The sequence below is a fragment of the Solanum pennellii genome, chromosome 3 (assembly GCF_001406875.1).
Source record: "Solanum pennellii chromosome 3, SPENNV200".
Lineage (NCBI taxonomy): Eukaryota > Viridiplantae > Streptophyta > Magnoliopsida > Solanales > Solanaceae > Solanum > Solanum pennellii.
Genome location: NC_028639.1, coordinates 63,136,714 through 63,160,992, shown reverse-complemented (window position 1 = coordinate 63,160,992; position 24,279 = coordinate 63,136,714). Strand labels below are relative to the sequence as shown.

General features: G+C 33.3%; 2 protein-coding genes across 5 annotated transcripts; both read left to right on the top strand.

Annotated features, from left to right (window-relative positions):
• The first annotated feature begins 1,859 nt into the window (after positions 1 to 1,859).
• On the top strand, positions 1,860 to 9,561 carry LOC107015226 (pentatricopeptide repeat-containing protein At3g18110, chloroplastic). 4 transcript variants are annotated; one of them, XR_001456306.2, is made up of 5 exons: positions 1,862 to 5,590; positions 5,726 to 5,926; positions 6,797 to 6,887; positions 7,314 to 8,174; positions 9,118 to 9,561. XR_001456306.2 is itself a non-coding variant. In XM_015215427.2 (4 exons), the coding sequence occupies exons 1-4, from the start codon at positions 1,980 to 1,982 to the stop codon at positions 7,836 to 7,838; spliced, it is 4,428 nt and encodes a 1,475-aa protein (XP_015070913.1). In that variant the 5' UTR covers positions 1,862 to 1,979; the 3' UTR covers positions 7,839 to 8,375. The 4 variants fall into 4 exon arrangements, 1 of the variants encoding a protein (XP_015070913.1); XR_001456305.2 differs by lacking the exon at positions 9,118 to 9,561 and adding an exon at positions 8,386 to 9,060; XR_003577444.1 differs by lacking the exons at positions 7,314 to 8,174; positions 9,118 to 9,561 and adding an exon at positions 6,238 to 6,435 and having other exon boundaries at positions 1,860 to 5,590; positions 6,797 to 6,888.
• A 5,537-nt stretch (positions 9,562 to 15,098) lies between these two features.
• LOC107015048 (aluminum-activated malate transporter 4-like) lies at positions 15,099 to 21,463 on the top strand. Its single transcript, XM_015215209.2, has 6 exons — positions 15,099 to 15,631; positions 15,945 to 16,082; positions 17,435 to 17,698; positions 17,789 to 17,925; positions 18,305 to 18,451; positions 20,415 to 21,463. The coding sequence occupies exons 1-6, from the start codon at positions 15,256 to 15,258 to the stop codon at positions 21,063 to 21,065; spliced, it is 1,713 nt and encodes a 570-aa protein (XP_015070695.1). The 5' UTR covers positions 15,099 to 15,255; the 3' UTR covers positions 21,066 to 21,463.
• The last annotated feature ends 2,816 nt before the right edge of the window (positions 21,464 to 24,279 follow it).

Below are 24,279 nucleotides of genomic sequence, written 5' to 3'. Positions count from 1 at the left end.
TTTTTATTTAATATATTTTTTTATTAAAGGGAGTGTTGCAATATTATCTTATGAATGTCATTTTACATGTTTTTAATTAATATATGACAACGTAAATTTTTTTATTATTATCTTGCTTGTTTTAGCATATTGCTAATTTTAATTTGTATAGTATATGACGTTCATTATTAAAAAAAAACTACTACATGTCATTAAATTTAATATATTTGTATTATTTAATAATTTAATTTTTTAAATAATTTTTTAATTAAATTTACAGAGACCTAACTTAACATGAACTGTAAATAGCATTACTACAAGTTTAAATATCATTAGTGACAAAATATTTTATCTTCAAGAGCTCAATATTTAGTGACGAGTACATTATTTTTTTAAGACGATAACATTTTCGTCATTAAAGTATGTCATTTCGTGACGAAAATATTTTTTGTTCCAAAATTGCCTACTTATTTTTGATATTTTATAGTGATAATTTTATTTTGTCGGTAAAAGAATTAATTTTTAGTGACAACGTGATTGTTTCAACTACAAAATTACTTTTAGAGACAACAAAAAAATTGTATGTAAAAAGTAATGTTTAGTGACGACATGGTTGTTTCAACTACAAAATTATTTAAATATAAAATTGTCACTAATTTTTACTTTTAGGGAAAACAAAAAAATTTTATGTAAAAAGTATTTTTTTAGTGACAAACTACTTTTGCTTGACTACGAAATACACAAAATATTAGAGACAAATTACATCGTTTACATCGTCACTTTTAGTGACACGTCATTTTCGTCGGCTATAGTAACATATTTAGTGAGGAAAATATATCTTTACCTACAAATTTTAATAATTTTTATGAGGATTTGTCACAAATACGAAGCATTTAGGGACAAAAAATATTTTTATAGGTATTATATTTCTATTTAGTGACGAAACACTAAATTGTCTTTGTATATATTTAGTGACCCATGCTTTAGAGACAAATGACTGATGAATTTAATTTTGTGACGAAATGTGAGTTTCTAATGACAAATTAATTGTCGCTAATAATCAAATTTGTTATAGTGGCCCTAACTACTAACCTTATTTCCAGTCAACCTACTTACTAGGTTCTTGATCATAGCACAACCATTTTAACACATAGATGATTCTCAAATATAACTACAACACGTATACTAACCACACTCTTTACCAATTAGACATACGACGCCCTCCTATCTAAGCTAAGGTCATATTATTATTAAGTTAGAGTTGTTTTATGTCATGTCTAATCACATCTCCTCAATATTTCTTTGGTCTATTAATACCTCTTATAAATTTATCCATAACCAATGAGATGCTCTTCATATATTCGAACTGTCTCATTTCACTTTTCGTAGCTTGTCCTCCATCGAAGTTACTTCAAATTATCTTGATATCTTCATACCAAATTTCATCTCTCCTAATATGCCCGTAAACCTATTAGAACAAACTCATTTTGCAACTTTCAACTTTTGAAAATAAGAATTTTGATTAGTTGATAATTTGTCATGTACAACGCAGTTAGTTTAACTATCGATTTATAAAATTTGTCTTTTAAATTTTGATTTCACCTTCCTATCACATATGACCTCCAATGCAACGCATTCGCCCTACACCATTGTCGTTAGTGATCTTTCTAGTCTATTTCTCTTTTTTTGTTTTAATAACAAATTCAAGATATTTGAAACTTTCTGAATAACTTTCAATAAAGCTTAGCTAAATAAAAAAAATTAAATAAATAATTTTTTTTTTTTTTTTAGATAATAACTATTAACGAAGTAATCGAATTTCAACTTCCCTTCTCTTTGCCTAATGACCAAATCCATATATTAAGTGTAAGTGTGAGATATCTGATAAACAACCCGCCAAAAAACAAGAAGAAATATCTTGTCAATTTCTATAACAGCAAATACAAACAATAGAAGCTCTCTACTCGCTTCAATTCTTCCCAAGGCAATTTCTTAGGGGCATGGCGGCATCCACGGCGCTGCTGAGTATTGCTCCGCCGCAGTTCAGCTCAACAGCAAAATCAAAGGTAACCCGAAAACCCCCTTTTTGTTCTTGCTCTCTAGATTCCTCAAATTCTGCTACTACTAGTTCTACTGTTAGTGAAGAGCGAGATATTACTCCCAAGAAATTTACATATACCAGAGCTTCTCCATCTACTAGATGGCCCCACTTGAAATTCACTGAAACCCATCAAAATTCACAGCCCTCCCCGTTATCTGTTGCCGCCCCATCTGTAAAAGATAATGAATTTGATTCGGGAAGTGATGGGAATGTGGCTTCTTATGAGGGGAGAAGAATGGAGAAGAATGGTGAAGAGTCTTTGGACTCAAATGGGTTTCAATCTAATGATGAAACCCAAGAGGTTTTGGGTAGACCCAGTAGGACTAGGGCGAAGAAAATGACGAAACTTGCGCTCAAGAGGGCGAAAGATTGGCGTCAGAGGGTACAATTTTTAACTGATAAGATTTTGGGGCTGAAATCTGAGGAGTTTGTTGCTGATGTGCTGGATGAAAAGATGGTGCAAATGACCCCTACTGATTTTTGCTTTGTGGTGAAATGGGTTGGTCAATCTAGTTGGCAAAGGGCATTGGAGGTTTATGAATGGTTGAATCTTCGAAATTGGTATTCTCCGAATGCCAGAATGCTTGCAACAATACTTGCTGTGCTGGGCAAGGCTAACCAGGAAGCATTGGCTGTGGAGATCTTTATGCGGGCAGAGCAAAGTATTGGAAACACGGTTCAAGTATATAATTCAATGATGGGTGTTTACGCTAGAAATGGGAGGTTTTCCCGGGTTCAGCAGTTACTTGAATTAATGCATGAGCGCGGGCTTGAGCCAGATCTTGTGAGTTTTAATACTTTGATTAATGCGCGTCTCAAATCAGGCCCTATGACACCAAACCTGGCAATTGAACTTCTTGATGAAGTAAGGAGTTCGGGAATTCAACCTGACATAATAACTTATAACACTCTGATTAGTGCTTGTTCACGCGAATCAAATGTTGAGGAAGCTGTAAAAGTTTTTAATGATATGGAAAGTCATAGATGCCAACCTGATTTGTGGACGTATAATGCTATGATTTCAGTTTTTGGGAGATGTGGAATGGATGGTGAGGCTGCAAGGCTGTTCAATGAACTGGAGGCAAATGGCTTTTATCCAGATGCAGTGACATATAATTCACTGCTCCATGCATTTGCTAGGCAGGGGAATATTGAGAAGGTTAAAGAAATCTGCGAAGAGATGGTGAACATGGGTTTTGGGAAGGACGAAATGACTTATAATACCATTATTGACATGTATGGGAAACAGGGTCGGCATGACCTTGCATTACAAGTCTACAACGACATGACGTCTTCTGGTCGAAGCCCTGATGTAATTACATATACTATTCTTATTGACTCACTAGGGAAAGACAATAAAATGGCGGAGGCTTCAAAAGTGATGTCTGAGATGCTGAATGCAGGGATAAAGCCAACAGTGAGAACTTACAGTGCCTTGATTTGTGGTTATGCAAAGGCAGGGAAGAGGGTTGACGCAGAAGATATGTTCGACTGCATGGTACGTTCTGGAATTCAACCTGATCACTTGGCTTACACAGTGATGCTGGACATGAATCTGAGGTTTGGTGAGACCAAGAAAGCAATGATGTTGTATCATGACATGGTGCACAATGGATTCACGCCTGATCTTGCTCTATATGAATTTATGCTCCGATCTCTTGGAAGAGCAAATGAAGAAGAAAATATCCAGATTGTGATCAAGGACTTGAAAGAATTGGGTAATTTGGGTCCGCAATCCATATCATCTCTACTTATAAAGGGTGAATGCTATGACTTTGCAGCCAAAATGTTGAGATTAGTCATTGAGGAGGGTTCTGAATTTAATCATGATGACCTGTTGTCTATTTTGGGTTCATACAGTTCATCTGGGAAGATCTCAGAAGCTATAGAGTTGCTGAACTTTGTGAAAGAGCATGATTCCAGGTCCAAGAAACTTATAATTGATGCCTCAATAATTATTAACTGCAAAGCTCAAAATTTGAATGCTGCACTGGATGAATACCGCGAGACAGCTGATTCATATACATTCAGTATTTCTGTGTTTGAGTCCCTCATCAAGTGTTGCGAGGAGGCTGAACTGTTTGCTGAAGCTTCTCAGATATTTTCTGATATGAGGGCCAAGGGTGTAGAACCTTCTCAGGATATTTGTGGAACAATCGCTGTCATTTACTGCAAGATGGGTTTCCCAGAAACAGCACATTATTTGATTGACCAGGTTGAAGCAAATGGTGTGCTCCTTGGTGACATCTCATTTCATGTAAGTCTTATTGAAGCATACGGTAAGCTCAAAGTAGTTGAAAAGGCAGAGAGTGTTGTGGCAACTATAGAACATCGGTATGGTGTTGTGGGAAGGACGGCTTATAATGCATTAATACAAGCTTATGCTTTAAGTGGTTTCTATGAGAAAGCTAGAGCTGTTTTCAATACCATGATGAGAAATGGTCCATCCCCTACAGTGGATACCATAAACAATCTCATGCAAGCATTAATTGTTGATGGTAGATTAAACGAGCTGTATGTTCTGATCCAGGAACTACAAGATATGGGTTTTAAGATTAGTAAGAGTTCCATTCTTTTGATGCTTGAGGCATTTGCTCAAGCTGGTAATGTATTTGAAGTGAAGAAAATTTACCATGGAATGAGAGCTGCTGGATATTTACCTACCATGCATCTTTATAGAGTTATAATTGGGTTACTGTCCAGAACTAAACAAGTGAGGGATGCTGAAGCCATGCTTTCTGAAATGGAGGAAGCTGGATTCAAGCCAGATCTTTCAATATGGAATTCAATGCTCAAGTTATATACTAGAATTGAAGATTTCAAGAAGACAGTGCACATATACCAGAGAATTCAAGAAGCTGGACTCAAACCAGATTTGGATACTTACAATACTTTGATAATAATGTACTGTAGAGATCGTAGACCTCATGAATCTCTTTTGTTAGTGCATGAGATGAAAAGGCTGGGTCTGTTTCCTGAGAGAGACACTTATAAAAGCCTGATTGCTGCATTTTGTAAGGAGCTGATGCTGGAACAAGCTGAAGAACTCTTCGAAAGCCTGAGGTCAGAAGGACATAACCTCGATCGTTCTTTTTATCACTTAATGATGAAAATGTATAGAAGCTCTGGAAATCATTCCAAGGCTGAAAAACTAATAGAGAAGATGAAGGAATCAGGGATTGAACCATCTGATGCTACAATGCATTTGCTGATGACTTCATATGGTACTTCAGGCCAGCCAATGGAAGCTGAGAAAGTGCTGAATAGTCTAAAGTCAAATGGTGTAAATCTCAGTACTCTACAATATGGCTCTGTTATTGATGCGTATCTCAAAAGCAGAGATTACGAGACTGGCCTTTTAAAGCTCAGGGAGATGATTGGGGATGGTCTAGAACCAGATCACAGGATATGGACTTGCTTTATCCGGGCCGCTAGTTTATGCGAATACATTACTGAAGCCAAAACTCTTTTAAATGCTGTCGCTGATGCTGGTTTTAATCTTCCTATCAGGCACAATTTGAATTTAATTTTCTTTTCTCTCTTCAAAAACTTCTATTTTGTGGGTGTGTGGGTGTCTTTGTGGGATGGGTTTGCTATATTCTTCCATTACCTTACTTCCACTAACTGTTTGTCTCATAAATGCAGGTTTCTAACAGAAAATTCAGAGTCTCTGGTGTTGGACTTAGACCTGTACCTGGAGCAAATTGAAACTGCAGAGGATAAAGCAGCATTGAATTTTGTAAATGCTTTGGAAGACCTGTTATGGGCTTTTGAACTCCGTGCCACAGCCTCATGGGTTTTCCAGCTGGCTATTAAAAGGAGAATTTACCATAATGATATTTTCAGGTACATTGACTTGGCTTGCAACGTAATAGGGAAATCTATACTTGTAATCGTGGTGTATTTGATGTATAGCTTAGGTATCCCACTTTTAAAAACTACATGGCACCTGGAAACCTCTTGATTTTAATCTTTGTGTTACTTCTTTTGTATTTTTTTTATGGAATGCACAGGGATCTTCCAGATGAAATTTGATTTGATTTGCACCTCTTACTCGAAGCATCTGATATCATTTGGTGAATATGTTGTTCATAATTGTCTCTTTGAAAGATTAAAATGCCAGTTTTTGTGTCTTCCTTTCTCCTCAAATCCTTTAGGAGTTCTCTTGAAATCAGACTCAAATTCCTGCTGGAATTGCGGCTGTAGATTTACTATTGGATAAAGGTTTCATAGGTAACCATAACACTACCTAAATGGTGCATTATAGACCGCTGGAACTCTATTTTCCCCCCTCCCTCTGTGTGAGGGTCAAGAAACTTGGTTCAAAGTGAATTACCCAGGAATCATACACTGAGGTAGGATAGTTAAGGTTTCATTAGCCTAGGATTGCAGCTTTTCTTTTGGGTTATCGCATACTTGTGAATGCAGCATCAAAACTAAGTTTCAAATAAAAGATTGTCATGAAATGCATGTCACAATCTTGATGTCCATGTAAAGAACTAAGCAGACCCTCCTTAATCTTATTTTTTGTCTCTCCATTGAAGACCCTGTTTAAAATTGCTTCTTATGAATGCTGCATCAAAACTAAGATCAAGGAGGGTCTGCTTAAATCTTCACATGGACGTCAAGATTGTGACATGCATTTCATGACAATCTCTTTTTGAAGCTTTACTATTTTTGCATTTTTATCTAATGGATGTTCATCTTATTCTGCAGAGTGGCTGACAAGGATTGGGGGGCCGACTTCAGGAAGCTGTCTGCGGGTGCTGCTCTTGTTGGTCTCACATTATGGCTTGACCATATGCAGGCAATGTTTTCCTTTAAAAGCTTATATTCCATGACCGTATCCCAAACGAAGAAAACGTGTTCAAGCTCTTTAAAGCTTCATATTTTCTATATAAGGATTCTTTTTCAAGTAGGAGGGTTTGTGAACTAGCTCCTCTCTGCCGATTCCTATTGATGAGTTCAAAACAAAGTTGCTTAATTGCAGCATCATAAAACTTGAGTTGTGATTAAATGTGCCGATCTTATCAGCCAATCCCCCCCAGCTATATCTAACAAACTTGACATTGACGAAATTCCATTTTTGTTCTTTGAGGGGATAAATCAAAGTTCTGTTGCATTATAGTTGTTGCTTTATAAGATCCTTTTGATGACTTTACCGATCTTGTCAAAGTTTCATGAAGGTAGCCCAAAGTGAACAGAGCTTGACATAATCTTACTGTTTCTGCAGGATGCATCCTTGGAGGGCTTTCCTGAATCTCCCAAATCCGTCGTACTGATTACTGGTAAATCTGACTACAACAGAGTTTCTTTAAATAGTACAGTGAAGGCATACGTTTGGGAGATGGGTTCTCCATTTCTACCTTGTAAAACTCGGACTGGAATACTTGTTGCAAAAGCTCATTCCTTAAGAATGTGGTTGAAAGATTCCCCATTTTGCTTAGATCTTGAGTTGAAAAATAGGCCTAGCCTTCCAGAGATGAACTCAATGCAGCTTATTGAAGGATGTTTTATTAGGCGTGGCCTTGTTCCTGCTTTCAAGGAAATTAATGAAAGGCTTGGGCCAGTAAACCCGAGGAAGTTTGCGAGGCTTGCTTTGCTGTCAAATGAAAAGAGGGAAAAAGTTATTCAAGCTGACATTGAGGGGAGAAGGGAAAAGTTAGCCAAGTTGAAGAGTACTGCTGTCACAAAGAGGAGGAATACAAAAAGCTTCAGGATGAACAAATTTGTCAGGGTGTCTGGTCCTGCAAAATGATGGCGTTGCCTGAAAAGTTAATTCTTGTCCTCTGTGGGATCAGAAATTCCATAAATCCCGAGTGCTATTGCATGTCAAGTTCCAGAATATAGTCTGAGAAACATTTCTTTTCTTAGGATGAAACGGTGTAAATAGCTGACTGAGGAAGGAGCATGTGGAGGTGTTAGTGTCACGACAAATGCAAGTTTGATCAAGAGGAGATCACAAAACTTCAAACGATTCCAGAGTTGCAAGGGAAGTTCAATCAGCTAATCTAACAGAATCATATAACAGTTTTCCCTTCAGACGTTCTCTGTTGCTGTCTGATTCATTAAACAATGTCTGGAACTCCTCTCAGTAAGTTTCCCCACTGGTTCAGCACCCTCCCCTGCCCTAGCCCCCCACCCTACAAATATCCCCAAATTTTCTTCAACAAAGACTCACATTTCATCATTGTTATATATTACATGCTTTCCAACTTTGCTTCCAAGTATTCTGCAACAATTTTGATCCACTCAACAACTGTTCTTGTACATTAATGAATTGATTGATTTGCTTTTTTTGGCAGAGTCACTCTTATCTAAGTTATCTGTGTAGTTCTCGTTAACGAGGTTCAAGACACATATGTGGCCCGCAACTAGAGGTTGTCAACCTGATATATCGATCCCATGAGAGTCTTGCCCGTGTTTAAGGTTGAATTAGAGGAGCTTTAGAAAACCTCAAGGGCATGAGCTCAAGGAATCTCTGTTTGCTTGTAACTTATTACCTCTCTACAGCACTGGTGTTGCCGTGCAGAAACCTGATCATGCTCTACATGGACTACGTGCAACGGTTGAAGTGTGAAGTCGCCGTGTTAGTGTAGCTGCAGCCTGCAGGTTATTCTTGGAGATAGAGAGTAGAATGAAATGTTTGGGGAAGAACGCTCTAAATGTGCCGTTTTAACTACTTTTGGGCCATGTTTTATATATAGCTCATATGAAAAACAGTCCCCTTTGTTAGGATCGAATCCACATACACACACTTGATGAATGAAGAACACAAGAACTTTAGAGAGAAAGAGATGAGAGATCTAGAGAGAGAAAGAGAGAAATCAATATTTCGTGGTAACACCCCGTGAGTAAACTTCAACAGCGGTCAAAGAGAAGCAAACCTTGAAAGGACATGCCCATTGATCATTCTTTTTTTTTTTTCTTTTTTCATATTGTTCTTGTTTGCTGTTTTTCGATTTGGTTTAGTTTCGGTTCGAGTTCTTTTTTTTCAAGTTAAAACCAAACCAAATCAAGATAGGTTTTTTCTTCAGGCTTTCCCAAGTACGGATTCTTTCAATTCCATCAAAATAGGGTCAAGGTGTTGCTTGGACTTCACATCAATCACTAAGGAGGACTCGGAGCTATGATAAACCAAGAAACCATCCTTTGAAGAATCTACTAGTTGGACTCCTAATTGGACCGGCCTATGCACATCACGGACTAACTCTTTTTTCGCATCATGGATCACACTACCCATATGGACATTCGACTTAAGGCATCCGCAACTAAATTGGCTTTGCCGGGTGATAAAAGACACTCATATTATAGTCTTTCAAAAACTCTAACCACCTCCTTTGTCGGAGATTCAAATCTTTTTGAGTAAATACATATTAGAGACATATCAAATCAAACCAAATGGTTAGTCAATTTTTTTTTTTCGATTTGATGCGGTTTGTGTTTTTTTTGGTTAGTTATATCTATTGCAATTTGAAGAACACTGAAGATGCCCATGATTTTCTCTTCCATCAAGTGCTTTTGTTGGGTGTAGGTGTGCAATGTTGAACATTAATTTGATGTCACCATTTTTATTCATAAAGAGGTTTTTTTCAGAAAAAATTACAAAATCAACTAACAAAAAAGTATTATGTTTTTTCAAATCAATAATAAATATGATAAAATGAAATTAATATAAGCGTAATATTATTAAGGATAAATTACCTATATACGTATCTTTATTTTTCATAATTTCTATTATTCCTTACCATTTAAAAATATTTTTAAAATTCCTCTTTTTCCTTTCACCCATTGTTCCAGATACATAAAGTTATACACGTTTCTCTTTCTATTTTTACTCCTTATTTCACTATCTCAACCTCTTTCTATTTTCACTCACTCTATCTCTTCCTATTTTCGCTCCCTCAATCTTTACTTCCTTCATTTTTTAATTTTCAGATTTATTCTCTCTATTTTCAGTAATATCGTTCCACAATTTTTTCAAAAAAAAATCAATAAAGTATTCGCTTCACAATTTTTTCCAAAGAACTACCAGATCCTACTCCATTTTCACCTTCACAATATGCATAAGGGAAAGGTAAAAGAGATGATGTATCCATATTGCTTCTCGCAAAAAAATCGTTTCTTGGAGATCCTCTTGTGCTGGTGAAACTACATTATGAAATGAAAAGAGTAGTCTCTACCAAATGTATCATTTTATCATGTATCAAGTGTTGCTATGTGTCTTCTACGGTTATTCAAATTTAGAAGAATATGTATACGTACACAATACCAAACTTTATTCGTGATACATTTGTGAGCGGAGAAATCGAGGAAGGACACATGCTCGAGCTTAAAATCTATTGTTTTACAAATTTCCAAAATTCCTCATTTTCGCGCATTAAATTAGTGTATCAGCGCATCAGATTAATGTATTTAGCGCATCAAATTAATGTATCATGTACAAAATGTAATGTATCTTACTTAACGATCAATGTATCAACGCTTATTTTAGTTATGATCCGTAAATTCAATTTTATAATAGATGTATCTGATACATAACAATTACCAAATAATAATGTATCGATCTCAAACAATTACTATAATGTATTTTTTTTAAAATTTAAAGTGTAGTATTTCTCAAATAAAATAACGGACATAAATAATAATATATCATAAACTTTTTTTTAGTTATGATACGTAAATTCAAATTTATGCTAGATGTATCTGATACGTAACAATTACCAAACAAATAATGTATCGATCTCAAACTTAAAATCTTATGGACAACACTTACTTATTTAATCTATCTAGTAAAAATACAATATTTATCAATTCAAATCGAAAGGATCTTCATGATCTCAAACAAAAGAACATAAATTATCATGCACTAATTTTTTAGTTATGATACGTAAATTTGAATTTATACTAAAAGTATTTGTTATATAACAATTACCAAATAATAATGTATTGATCTCAAACCTAAAATCTTATGGGCAACACTTTCTTATTTAGTGTACCTAGTAGAAATACAACACTTATCAATTTAAATTGAAAGGATCTTCACGATGTATCTTCTCGAAAAATTTGATAATTTTTAATCAAAATTGAAAGAATCTTTAATGAACTAGGAGAATAATTTTGAAATTCAAGATTTTCAACAATTTTGAATCAAAACGGAAAGGATCTTCAATGAACTGGAGAAGAATTTAGATTCTCAAATTTTTCGACAATCTTGAATCAAAATCGAAAAGATATTCGATGAACTTGAAGATTTACAAAAGAAATCGTTTGTCCAACAACAGTTCCATACAATCCTTCATAACTCATCCCGATTTTCAAAATTTCGACAAATTTTTTTATGAAACAGAGAGAACGATAAACAAGAAGAAGAGATTTATTATTTTTTTTGATTTTTTTGGTTTGTTACACTATAGGATTTTGAATTCTTGATAATAATTTTGAATGAAATAACGTAATTTATGAAATCTTAATATAATTTTCAGCTTTTCCCTCCTTAATTAGTGCAACAAATGGATACTATGAGATTCTAAATTGATTCTATAGCTTTTTTTTTCCTTAATAAGTGCAACAGATTGATATGTATCGACAATAATGTATCCAGATCCTTAATTATGTATCTGAAATGTTTAAGAAAATATGAGATTTATGTAATTATAAAAATAAATAGGAATAGAAAGTAATTAAGATTTTACACTATGATATTTATGTAAGTTATATCAGTAAAAGTTAGCGAGTACTATGATATTATTGCACTTCTGGATTCTCAATAAAATTTCATTTTTATCCCTAAATAAATGTCAAATAATTTTTGTGGTCAATTCCGATGGCCAGAAGGCTCATAATTGAAATAAATCATCAAGATTCAATTATGAGATGCACAACATTTATGAAGTTAGTGCTATCAACTTATTAGTCGCTATCTCATAAATAAATGGGGAAATATTGGCCTTTAGACAATTACGGAGGTAGGATTTTTATTTTACAAAAATCCAAATATAGAATAAGTACGAAAAGATTTTTATTTTTAAAAAAATCAAATATAGAATAAGTACGAAAAGATTGTAGGATGATAAATTGAGTAAGGCAGCTAAGGAAAAAGACTAATTTATTTCGCCTTATCATGTTATTTTTCAATTTATTTCTTTTAGCTTTTATTTTGCTCCATGAACTTTGAAATAAGAGTAATTTAGAAAATGGAACAAAAAGAATTGTCCTTCTCAGTCATCTTTGGGGCGGAGCTATTCTTGTCCCTTTTATCGAAAATTTACATTGTATAAGTACGAAAAGATTGTAGGATAATAAATATATATATATATATAAGTAGATATCTCTGAAAATAAGTCGAAGGTTAGTCTAGTATTTAATGTCTTTTGTAAAAAAAAAATTCAGATCGTGAATTTTAGCCCTCCGCCACTGATCATCTCACCTATTGGAACAAATTTGTGTCTCTTTTATCTAATGAATTAAAAATGCTCTTTTAACTTATTAAAAATTATTCAAATTTACTCCTCCTCACACCTATTAGAAAAAAAATACCCTTATTATTTAATAAATAACTCAAAAATATTTTATAATACTAATTATATATGTCAATAACTATTTCACAGTACTTTGACAATTATTTAGTTTTGTTTTGATTTGTACTTTTTTTTTAAAAAAAAAAAGTTCTAAATTATTTATTTCATAATCTATTTGGTTTAAAAATACACGTATCAGTGAGACAAAGAAGAAGAGAGCACGAGAAAGAAGGGAGAAATATTAAGAAATGATGTGTCTGATTTGAAATCTATACAAAATTATTAATTAGTGAGATAATATATAATTATTTCGCAATATAAAGTGGCTTAGTATATATAATTCTGATGTTAATGTGATTACTGAAAGCTATGGTTAACTACAAAACCAGACCAAGAAAAAAAAAACTAAAAATAATCTAAAATTGGTGACACAACCTTTGGGGAATTTTGACCTCGTCGATCACTAAATCATGTTTTTAAAATTCATATAAGTCAAATTAACCTTATGTATAAAAAAAAATAAAATTAGTGCAACTCTTTAGCTTTATTTCTGCCTCGAGAGATATATCAACTTGTAAAAGTAAATGATTTATCACTAAAATTGCTACACAATAAATATAATTACTTCCATTTATTTAATTCATATTGTGAAACTATAGAAAATTATGGTTGAAAATGTTTTTCAAAGTTTATTTCAGGATATTAAAACTATTCATAGTATTTAATTTTATTTTATTCAAACCAAAATGCTACGTACAACTTTGTATAAGTAACCGGCCTACTTATTGACTTCAAATTTTTAATGATTTAATGGAATTAAAAGAGCTGACTAACTATATGATATTATTATCTCAAATAATAAAATGATATTATTATCATCATTAAATGAAGATTAATTATTAATTATCCATACTGGCGGTTGCTCATTGACTTCAGAACCTTATTATTATTATTAATTGTTCATTTTGTTAAAGTACTAGTTATAATTACAGATATATATATTTTAATATTTACGTAATTTGATATGTTTTTTAGTGGAGATAATATTTTTTTTTCCAAATAAGGCATGCTACTATATGGCGTGACAATTGACAAATATTCTTTACAAAGAAAAAGAGAAGTAAATTGAAAGGAAAACAAATAGTAAAGTTTAAGCAACTAGAAAAGATAATTAAAAATATTTTTTTAATGTAATTGATCGAGAAATTAGTTACAAATTATAACTTATTTGGATGGTTGTCATGTGTTGTTTCATCTTATATTATATTTGATAAATGAAAAATTTCATACCAGAGTTGGATAAGGTGACTTGGATTTCAATATAATTTTAGATAATTTTCTTTCTTTTTTTTAAGCTAATTGTTGGATTTTTGTTAAATGCAAAGCTAGTTAAATATTAAAGTTGAATCTGAATAGATAGAATACACATTCAGTAGGAGATGATAATTGTCCGATCAATCGTGCATACACTAATATTACACGATATTTTTAGATATGCGGGATAATGGATGAAGAATTTCACATTGAAGATGAATGAAGTACTTTTATCTCTTTATATAAGTTGAATAATTATTTCTCTTAAGCTAGTTTTTGACATTTAATTAAACCAAGATTCTTTTTTGCAATATTATTCTGATAAATATAACATTTAATTAAATTATATCATTTTTCTAGCATTACATAATATTATATATCAATTTTTTTAAAAAACTAACTTACAATATTATGAAAAGACATTAGAATGCAAAATAAAACTGTTGTACAAGAAATTTAACAATTAAATTAAATAATGAGAAAGGGAAAAGAAACAACCACCCCCACCAAAATCATCGTGAAACAAAATAAAACTTTTTAATTTTTACAATTTAACAATGCAATAAAATATCAATAATTAAATAACCACTTCATTTATTTATAATAAAATAAGTAGGGAAAAAAATTTAAAAAATATTTTAATTTTAATCAAAATTACTGTTACGATGCTAAATTTTATAGACGACTTTTTACCCTCTTACACTATTATTTCATAGTGTATTTCAAAAGATATATATGAATCCACTCGACACATTAAATAGTGAAGCAATATTTATGATATAAACGTAGCCACACACAAACACACACACACATATATATATACCTTTAGAATATACTATTAAAAGATCATTTTCAAAGTTCGATATTGTTATATCAATTCTAATTAATATTTAAATATATTTCAGACGTTTTTCTCAAACAAATATAACAATACATGTAAAGTTTATATAAATAAGTTAAATCATTAATCGAATTTTAATAGGGAAAATATATTAAATTTCCCTGAATTTGGCAGCAAAACTCACTTTAGTACTTTAATTATGCGGGTGTTAAATACCTATTAACATCTTTAAATTGTATTAAATACTCGTATAGTTAAAGTACTAAAGTGAATTTTGCCGGATTTGACGTTTTTCCCATTTTAATATAAATACGATTAGGACTGATTGTTGAAAAATGAAAAATTGATTTTTGTGAAAAAACAGAGACCAAATACATCCAATCTTGAGATCCATTTGACGACAGAAAACAATAAAGAATCTCAATAATTTAGTCAAATTCAGATCAGATTATACACCATATAAGAATCATGCAACTTCTTCATCAATTTTGATCCAAAAAATGGCAGCAGCAGGCAATGCATATCTGGGTTCATTGAAGCAGAGCTTCCATGAAACAAGCAAAGAAAGATTGTTACTACTCAGAAAAGGCTACTCAGACTTGAGTGTAGGTGGTGGTGGTTTTACTGGAAACGAGAACTTTCTAGAACGTATTCGTTATCGAGTTTCTGAGTACTGTAACAATGTCAAACAAGCTGCAAGTAAAGCAGTTAAAATGGGTCGAAGTGATCCGAGAAAGATTATCTTTTCTGCTAAAGTGGGTTTTGCTCTTGCCCTTGTTTCGATTCTCATTTTCTTCAAAGAACCCATACCCTATATTGGTAGCCACTCCATTTGGGCGATTCTTACCGTTGTCGTCGTTTTTGAATTCAGCATAGGTATGTGAAAATCTCGTCTTCTTCTTCTTTTTTGAATCGGGGTAGGGAAGGGTTATTACCGGAAGGGATTTGAATCCAATCTGTTCATTTTTTTTGAAAAAAAAAGAAAAACGAAAATTGGGATAAGAGAAGGAAATTAGGGAGTGTATTGATAAAATCGAAACCTCACCAATAAGATGAAAGTTTAGATAGTTCAGATAACCAACCAACTGAGCTAACGAAGGGATCTCCTAATTTTTTTTTTATGTATCACTTTTGCAGTTTCTTTTATGTTTATTGCTAATTTGAGATTATTGTAACTTAAAATGTGTAGGGGCGACGCTTAACAAAGGATTTAACAGGGCTTTGGGGACATTTTCTGCTGGAGGATTAGCTTTGGGCATTGCAGAACTGTCTCTTATGGCTGGAGGATTTCGAGAGATTTTGATTGTGATCAGTGTATTTATTGCAGGTTCGGATTCAATTTTTAGCGTTTTAGTATACTTCAAGTTTTGTAATTGTGTTTATTAATGAATCATGATGAAAAAGGTTATGTATTCATTTTGTCTTGTTTTCTCTTCATTAGCTTAGAGATTGTAAAAGTGAAGTCGGAATCAATTAGATCTAGCTAGAAACTTTGTCAAACTTTAAATACGTTGAGTATGTAAGTTAATAAATGTAAAAGCAAAAGCCAAATTGGACAGAAAATGAAAGTTGAACCATATATCAAGTTTCTGAATTTGATGCAACTTGAGCACTTAATTCGTGTCCTTCTGTGAATTAGGCTTCAATCTTTCAACTGTTCAATGCAATGTGAACTGTTACTTAATTCGTCCTCTGAATAGGTTTCATGTCTTCAGAATATTGAAGGGGGCAAAAGGCCAAATTTTCATAATCGTGGTTTGAGGACAGCAACTTATGCAGAAAGGCGTGAACTTGCTTCTTCATATAATTTTGAAATTAGGATTCGAGTGTTTTCGATTTCTTCTTGGACTATATTGTATATTTTTGGAATATTGGATTAGAAGGATTTCAGACTAGAGGTAATTAGTAGCACAAATGGAGCAAGAAATATAGAAGAGGGTCTTCTTCCAGCCTGGCAACTGGGTGACATGAACAGTAAACTGGAGAAGGAAAAGATGAAAGAATCTGAACTATTATCTCCTCAAAATAAGCACCTATATTAGGTGCAACTAAAGTATCAATCATAACTATGTAGACAAAGGCGTACTTCTCCACTTGAATTTAGCGAACCTCTCGACACATATATGCCCCTCGGGTTTCAACTTCATAAAAGAAGAATAAATCAGTATAGCACCCTTAATAAAATGCTTAGGTTCAATAGCTTACTGAAGAACGTTGCATTAATTCAGATTTCAAGAAATTCACATTTCTATAACAGTTGTTCAAAGGAAAGGAATGTTTTTTTCAGCTTATCTTACCTCCCATGTACCTTATGCATCAATATCACAGTCCGGATCACCATATTTCTTCTTGTATCATGTCTAAGCATTAAATGGGACATTGAGAGGAGTTCGCTTGTTACTACATGGAATAAAAGCTAATAAAGGCATTTATATGATTATATGTTCCATGGCTAATACATACTATGATATCCTAATCTGCACTTTTCCTATAATATATAAATACATACTATGGCTAATCTCTCTCTCTCTCTCTCTCTCTCTTTTGCTTTCACTTTCTATTTCCTTATACCTTTTGGTGAAAGTATGTGTGTGTGTGTGTGTATATATATATACATATATATATCCGAGGAGATCACTTCTATCCTCTCTTATCTCTACCTTTCTCTCTTTCACTCAGGATTTTGTGCGACTTATATGAAATTGTATCCTCCACTGAAGGAGTATGAATATGGATTCCGGGTCTTCTTATTGACATATTGTATAGTGCTAGTATCGGGGACTTCGGATTTTGTAAAGACAGCTGTTTCTCGATTGTTGCTTATTGGGGTTGGAGCTGCTGTTTGTTTGGTTATAAATATATGCATCTTCCCCATTTGGGCTGGTGAAGATTTGCACAAATTGGTGGTGAAAAACTTTAAGGGTGTCGCTACTTCTTTGGAAGGTGAAGATTCTTTCTTCTCTTATCTTTAGGTTGTCTTGGGACAACATAAACATGATATGCTTGACTGATATCTGCATACTTCTTTTTTAGGTTGTGTCAATGACTATTTGCAATGTCTTGAATACGATAGGATACCATCAAAAATTCTTCTTTACCAGGCATCTGATGATCCTATCTACAGTGGTTACAGGGCTGCTGTAGAGTCTACCAGCCAAGAAGCTTCTCTGGTAATTCTATGTTGCTATTGATGCTTAACTGTGAATATGTTGTATTTCCTCCATTCCAAGTTGAATGTCCCATCTGGCACCATATTATCCTAAGGTCTGAAAGTGTTCAACTTTAAATGGGTATCATGTGGAGGTTAGTAAGTTTTGTGTACTAACTAAATCGAGGAATAAAGGTAGAGAACATATAACTAATAGTTTGAGGCTGATAAGTTTTGTGTATCAAAGAAATCTAAGAATAAATGTTGAGCACGTGTAACTTTTAGTGTAGCTTTACAATATTTTGGATGGAAAGAGAAAAAAAGAAGAATTTGGACATTCATTAGGGATGGTGGAACAATATCTGTTTTCTTGGGTTGCTAATTTTGGTATCTTGGTTCAGTTAGCTTTTGCTGTGTGGGAACCCCCTCATGGACGTTACAGAATGCTCAATTATCCTTGGGTTGAATATACTAGAGTCAGTGGTGCACTACGGCATTGTGCTTTCATGATAATGGCAATGCATGGATGTATTCTTTCGGAAATACAGGTATAGCTTTTTGTAAAAAACTCAAACTTAGCGTAAAGCAATATGTTGCACAGATTTTTTTGTTATTTTATATTCCACATGTTTGAAGCCTAACTCATACCTGCCAGTTACTTTCTTTCTTTTTTCGTTTTTAGTCTGTTATAGAATTAGGCAGCTTGAATAATCATTGATCAATAGGAATATTTTAGATGTATAGTAGATAAGTACTTCAATTAATTAGCATATGTATAGGAGAGAAGTACTTGAATTAATCAGCATACTCGACCTGTGCAGTTCTTCGTAACCTTTTTATTTTTTTGATAATGGTGGTGTCGGTGTTTTGCTTGCTTGCACCTCTACTATTCCACCGAGTACCTGCTACTTGGTAACGTTGCCACCAAGGTTTAGGAAGATGGAAGGAGATCGCCTAACTTCTTTAGTCTCTGCTGGGTTTTATTTAACCCTAGTCTCCAAGGTTTTCACCCACTTTATTAACCGCTAGATCACACCCTTCGGGTGCAGTTCCACATAACCATGATTAGGAAATGGTAGACTCATAGGGACTATAAAGTTAGTACCTGCCAAGGGTTTGCACTCCCTCTATGGCAAAACACGAAAGGTGTGCGCAGAGCTATTAATTAATTTTTAATCAGATGAAAACTCAATTGATTCTTCAGTACGAATTTTCAGAATGTTGACATATCAGATTAGTTGAGTAATTGACAGGTCTCATTTGTTTGACTTACCTTGGGGATAAAAACTCAACTGTGGAACTGCATTTTGGCTGTGCTATATATATTTCATAAAATATTCAGAGCTTTCTCCTTTATATTTTTGTAATTTTACATAGTAGTCAAATATCGACCTTCGTGCCATTCGCAAAGATTAAACACCATGCCACTGGATTGTTTGATAAAGACAACATACCCAGTGAAACCCCACAAGTGGGGTCTGGGGAAGGAGGTGTATGCAACCTTACCCCTACCTTATAAGTGTAGAGAAGTGTAGAGAGGTTGTTTCCGATAGACCCTACCTTAGGAGTGCTTACCTTGAAGCTGGTTGAATCTTAGGTTGGTCGTTTGGCCCTTAATACAACACCTTAGGCCCTTAATACATCCATGAACACTGTCTTTAAAATCGAAGCACTAGCTGGACAGTAGAAACAGTCTTCTCCTTCTTGAGGATGACAGGAAAAGGAAACATATGGGAGGGTTAGAATCACCATTAGCACAGCCAACTACACCAACTCCGTAATTTAAGGATATTTTATGAAATTAAATAAACGATGTAAAAAATTAGCTACTTTCTTTGGGATCTTGGGCGGATAGCGGGAATCTAACCAGCATAGCAAAGTGATATAAATTACGAACAAAATATGTGAATGGATGTGTTAATGATCAGTAACAATAAATGAGAAATTTAGCATAAGAAAACCAGTCACTCAAAATTTTGAACTCCATCTTGATATCTTAATTAAAAATTTGAACTGGTAGAATTTTTTTCTTAAATTACTTTTGTAACTTCTCTTTTTTCTTCATTAGCACCTTTTCTGCGCTAAATCCCATGCTTTAATTGCACTAAATGCCCCAACTGGTCTTGGTGCTTTTAACCTTTGATAACTCTAGTCAGATCTTATCAATTGTGTATCATTTCAAACTGCCAGCTTAGCTGAACGCCCTTTCATTTTGGCTATAACTTGATCTTCTTTTCTGCAAATAAGTATCCTTAAAATGTTGAGATGACTTTTGTCCTAGTGTCGTCCTTTTATTACTTTAACAGTTGGAAGGAAGCTTCTCAAGAAGTATTTATACAGAAAACCCTTTAATGTCAGCTTCAACTTAAGTAACATGACAAAATTTCATCTAACGTGATGGCAGTTCACCAAGCTTTTTATATATATATTGTCTGTTTGCACTTGTTATGGTTCTTGATTTTAGATTAAAAAAATTCATGCTCTCTTCGTGCATTTTTTTCTTTCTTGTAGGCAGCATCTGAATTAAGGCGGACTTTTATGAAGGAGATTCGGAGAGTTGGGACTGAAGGAGCTAAAGTGATAAGACTGCTTGGGGAGAAAGTTGAAAAGATGGAAAAACTAAGCCCCGGAGATCCTCTCAAAGATGTTCATGAAGCTGCTGAGGATCTCCAATTGTTGATTGACCAAAAATCTTATCTTTTGGTTAATGCAGAGAATTGGGAAAGTTCAAAAAGACCTAAGAAGTTTGAAGATCCTGAACGCCTACAAGAGCTTAAGGACAATGAACCTAAACCAATGGTAATTAACTCCCTTAGTGAAGCAACTCTCCATCTAAGGTCTGCTCACACATTGAAACACATGGATACTCTTAATCCAAATGTAAGTGTCAACTTTTCTACTTCACAATGGGGTTCCTCAGCAGATGTATTCGCGCAGCAGACAATGTGGCCTTCACGGCTTTCACTTATTGGAGATGTGATTTTAAATGAACGTGAAGTACGGACTTTTGAAAGTGCTAGTACATTATCACTGTCAACATTTACGTCCTTGTTGATTGAGTTTGTTGCAAGACTTCAGAATCTTCTACATGCATTTCAAGAGCTCAGTGAAAAGGCAAAATTTAAGGAACCTGTAGATACAAAAGAGGCAACTACTCTTTGAGGCAGGTTATGTAACCGTTCCTGCTTTTATTATCGAGGGAACCTTTCTTTCTGCTATTGACAATCACAAAGATGTTATCAATCAAAAACTTTCATGTCAGGTTTTGGCTTGGAATGAAAACTATTCTCTTGAGATGATTATGTATACTATAACTAAGAATTGTAGAAATGTCAAGAAAAGGTTATTGTTCTGCAGCATGTTTTCAGAGCTGTGAATCCAATAGAAAAAAAAATCTTCTTGACCCAAAAAGTGTATTAGTGCATGAAGAAGAGTACATTATAATATTTGTACTTGTTTCTGATGAATCTGTAAATTATTCAAGATCTTTAAAGGACATTAGCTGGATATATGGTCTTGTCATGATATGCAGATTGCATCTCTAAAAGATGCTTACAGAAGGACCTGTATGAATTATAGTAATTTATTGAAAGTCATTTATTTAGCATTCTAAGTTTTTCTTGCTTCCATACCGCCAGTGACGGAGACAATATTTTCACTAAAAGGGTTCAACATTTACTATATATTTTTCAGCAGAGGGTGTTCGTAAGAACGTCCTAGCTTAATAACTTCACAAAGAAAGTTCTGAGGCTCAATACATTACTTATTCAGCTTGAATCAATGAGATCATCAAGCATATGTTTAAACATATTGAAACTTGAAACCCTCTTGAGAAAAGAGGCCAAACTTTTTATTCACTACTAAGAGTGTCTAATAGGTACAAGCGTTAATTGAGGTGTCAATTAACACACAATTGAGCATGTACTCGAGAATTAATGTAATTCCTTTTCTTGAGTACAAGCTCAAATGTGTATTTGTTAATTTTCACCGACACCTAATATATTAAAATAGAATTATTTTCAATATTGTCTATCTTTTTGGAGGTAGACTCAGGGAAAGCATATTCTTTGACTTTTATAAATTTAATACTAATATAATATAGTACTCCTATTTTGCAGAAAGAAAAATTTCATAAATATTGTCCATTAGCTAGCACTTAGCCCAAGGACAAATATTAATTACAATTACGAATTTTAAAGGGTTGATTTATTCGTTATAGTTAGTCAACAATGGGTGGTGTAGGTTCACGTAGAAATTCAAGGCTATGTTTGTTTGAATTTTCTATTAAAAAAAATGAAAATATGTGTGTAATTTTTACATGAGTTTCACATTTTGCTATTTAAATCTATTAATAATTCGTCTTGTTTTTCGTAATAGCATTAAATTAAATTTGAATTCATACAAAAAAGTCTAATAAATTCAAATTCTTCACTACATTGATAAGAATTGTGACATGGTTTTTTAAAATTTCAGAGTCGTAATTACAACACTCAAAATATTGAAATTAAATTACAAGTAATTAAAGGACACATATAAACTAAATATTTAGGCTCTAAAAAAGGAGACAAGAGGAATAAGATTCTTTTCTTAACAATAGGTATAATTCTTGAATCACATGCTAGTTACTATTAACTTTTTATTAAATCGTTTCCGTGTCCCACTATTCAACCTAAATCTCAAATTAATCTTATGCTTTTGCTTGTTCGTGCCTCAATAGTTCTTGTCAGTCCGTAACTATTTGTGTGCCCTTTGATCTCCACATTGGATTGGATTTCATATCTGAAATCATACAAACACAAAAATAAAATTAATTTGTTTTTTACAATTGATTTCTTTTCCAAAATGTAAATAAATTTGTAAAATTATCGAAAAAGAATTCCTAAGATTCTTGCTACGAGTAAACGTGGAGCAATTCGGCATAGCTTGATACCGACCCCTCAGAATTTGGTAATCTCACCTCCATTAACAATTATTATGAGTCTTTTTTCGATTTACACTTATTATCTCTAATTCTTTAAATCTTTGTTATGAAATTAATTAATTATATGTCCTTTGATTGAATAATAAGACTCGCTTCCATTTTAACTATCCCATATTAAAAATTCGCTTACGCTCTATAATAGATGTTGGAGCTATTGCGGATAATCAAACTATAACTATTATATTCTTGTTTTTTTAAATTAGTAAAACTATTTTTCTTAAACAATTTCTTAAAGAACATGTAAATTAAAAATGTGACAAGAAAAAATGGTATATAATTTAATTCTAGTTAGTCCTTCGATGAGCTTGTTTTATTAGGTGTCTTATTTTTTATTGGGTGAATAGTTATGAGGTTTCTGTCTCCATATTTATTAAAAATGCAGTGACACACATTAATGAACAAAAATAAATATTCTGTTATAAAGTATTTGTATTATAGTAAATGTATATCATGTGGAGTCCTTTTTAGGATATGGTTAAAGAGTCCTACTTGGGGACCGAGTTAGATTTCTCCTATAAATAGAGTGCTCCTCTTCATTGTAAATTCATTCATCAAGAGAAATAACAAGTCTTCTCTTCTTTTCTCTCTAGTTTCTTCTTCTTATTCTATAGTTTTATAACACGTTATCAGCACGATTGTTCTATTCTTAAAGAATTATGAAGAAGACGGGAAAAGTGCAAAAGAGATCTTGCATAAGTGAAGGTTAGATTTGAAGAATTAATAAAGGTATTATTTATTCTTTTGTTTTTAATTTTAATGGCTAATCTTACAAAACTAGAGTTCACTGCCTTCAAAGTTCGGGCAGGAACTACCTCTCATGGGTGTTGGATGCTGAAATCAACCTTGATGCAATGGGTCTTGGAGACACCATAAAAGAAGAAAATAAGGCATCAAATCAAAACTGTGCACGAGCAATGATATTCTTGCGTCATCATCTTGACGAGATTCTGAAAATCGAATATCTAACAGTTAAGGATCCACTTGTTTTGTGGAAAAACCTAAAAGAAAGATTTGACCACTTGAAGATGGTCATACATCCAAAGGCACGATATGATTAGATGCATCTAAGGCTACAAGACTTTAAGTCTATACATGAGTACAATTCTGTCATGTTCAGAATCACTTCTCAATTGAAATTATGTGGAGAAACGGTAAGTGAGATTGATATGATGGAAAAGACGTTCTCCACTTTCCATGCCTCGAATGTGCTCTTGCAGCAACAATTGAAAGCTTTCATTCCCTAAAGTGAATGTGATAGTCGTGCATATTACGTCTGAAAGAAGACAACTGATTAAATAATGCACATAAATATAGAATGAGGTACTAAAGCTATCATAATTTGATATGCACATGTTTGTGTTCCATTCATCAAGAATGAGAACTTTTAATAAATGC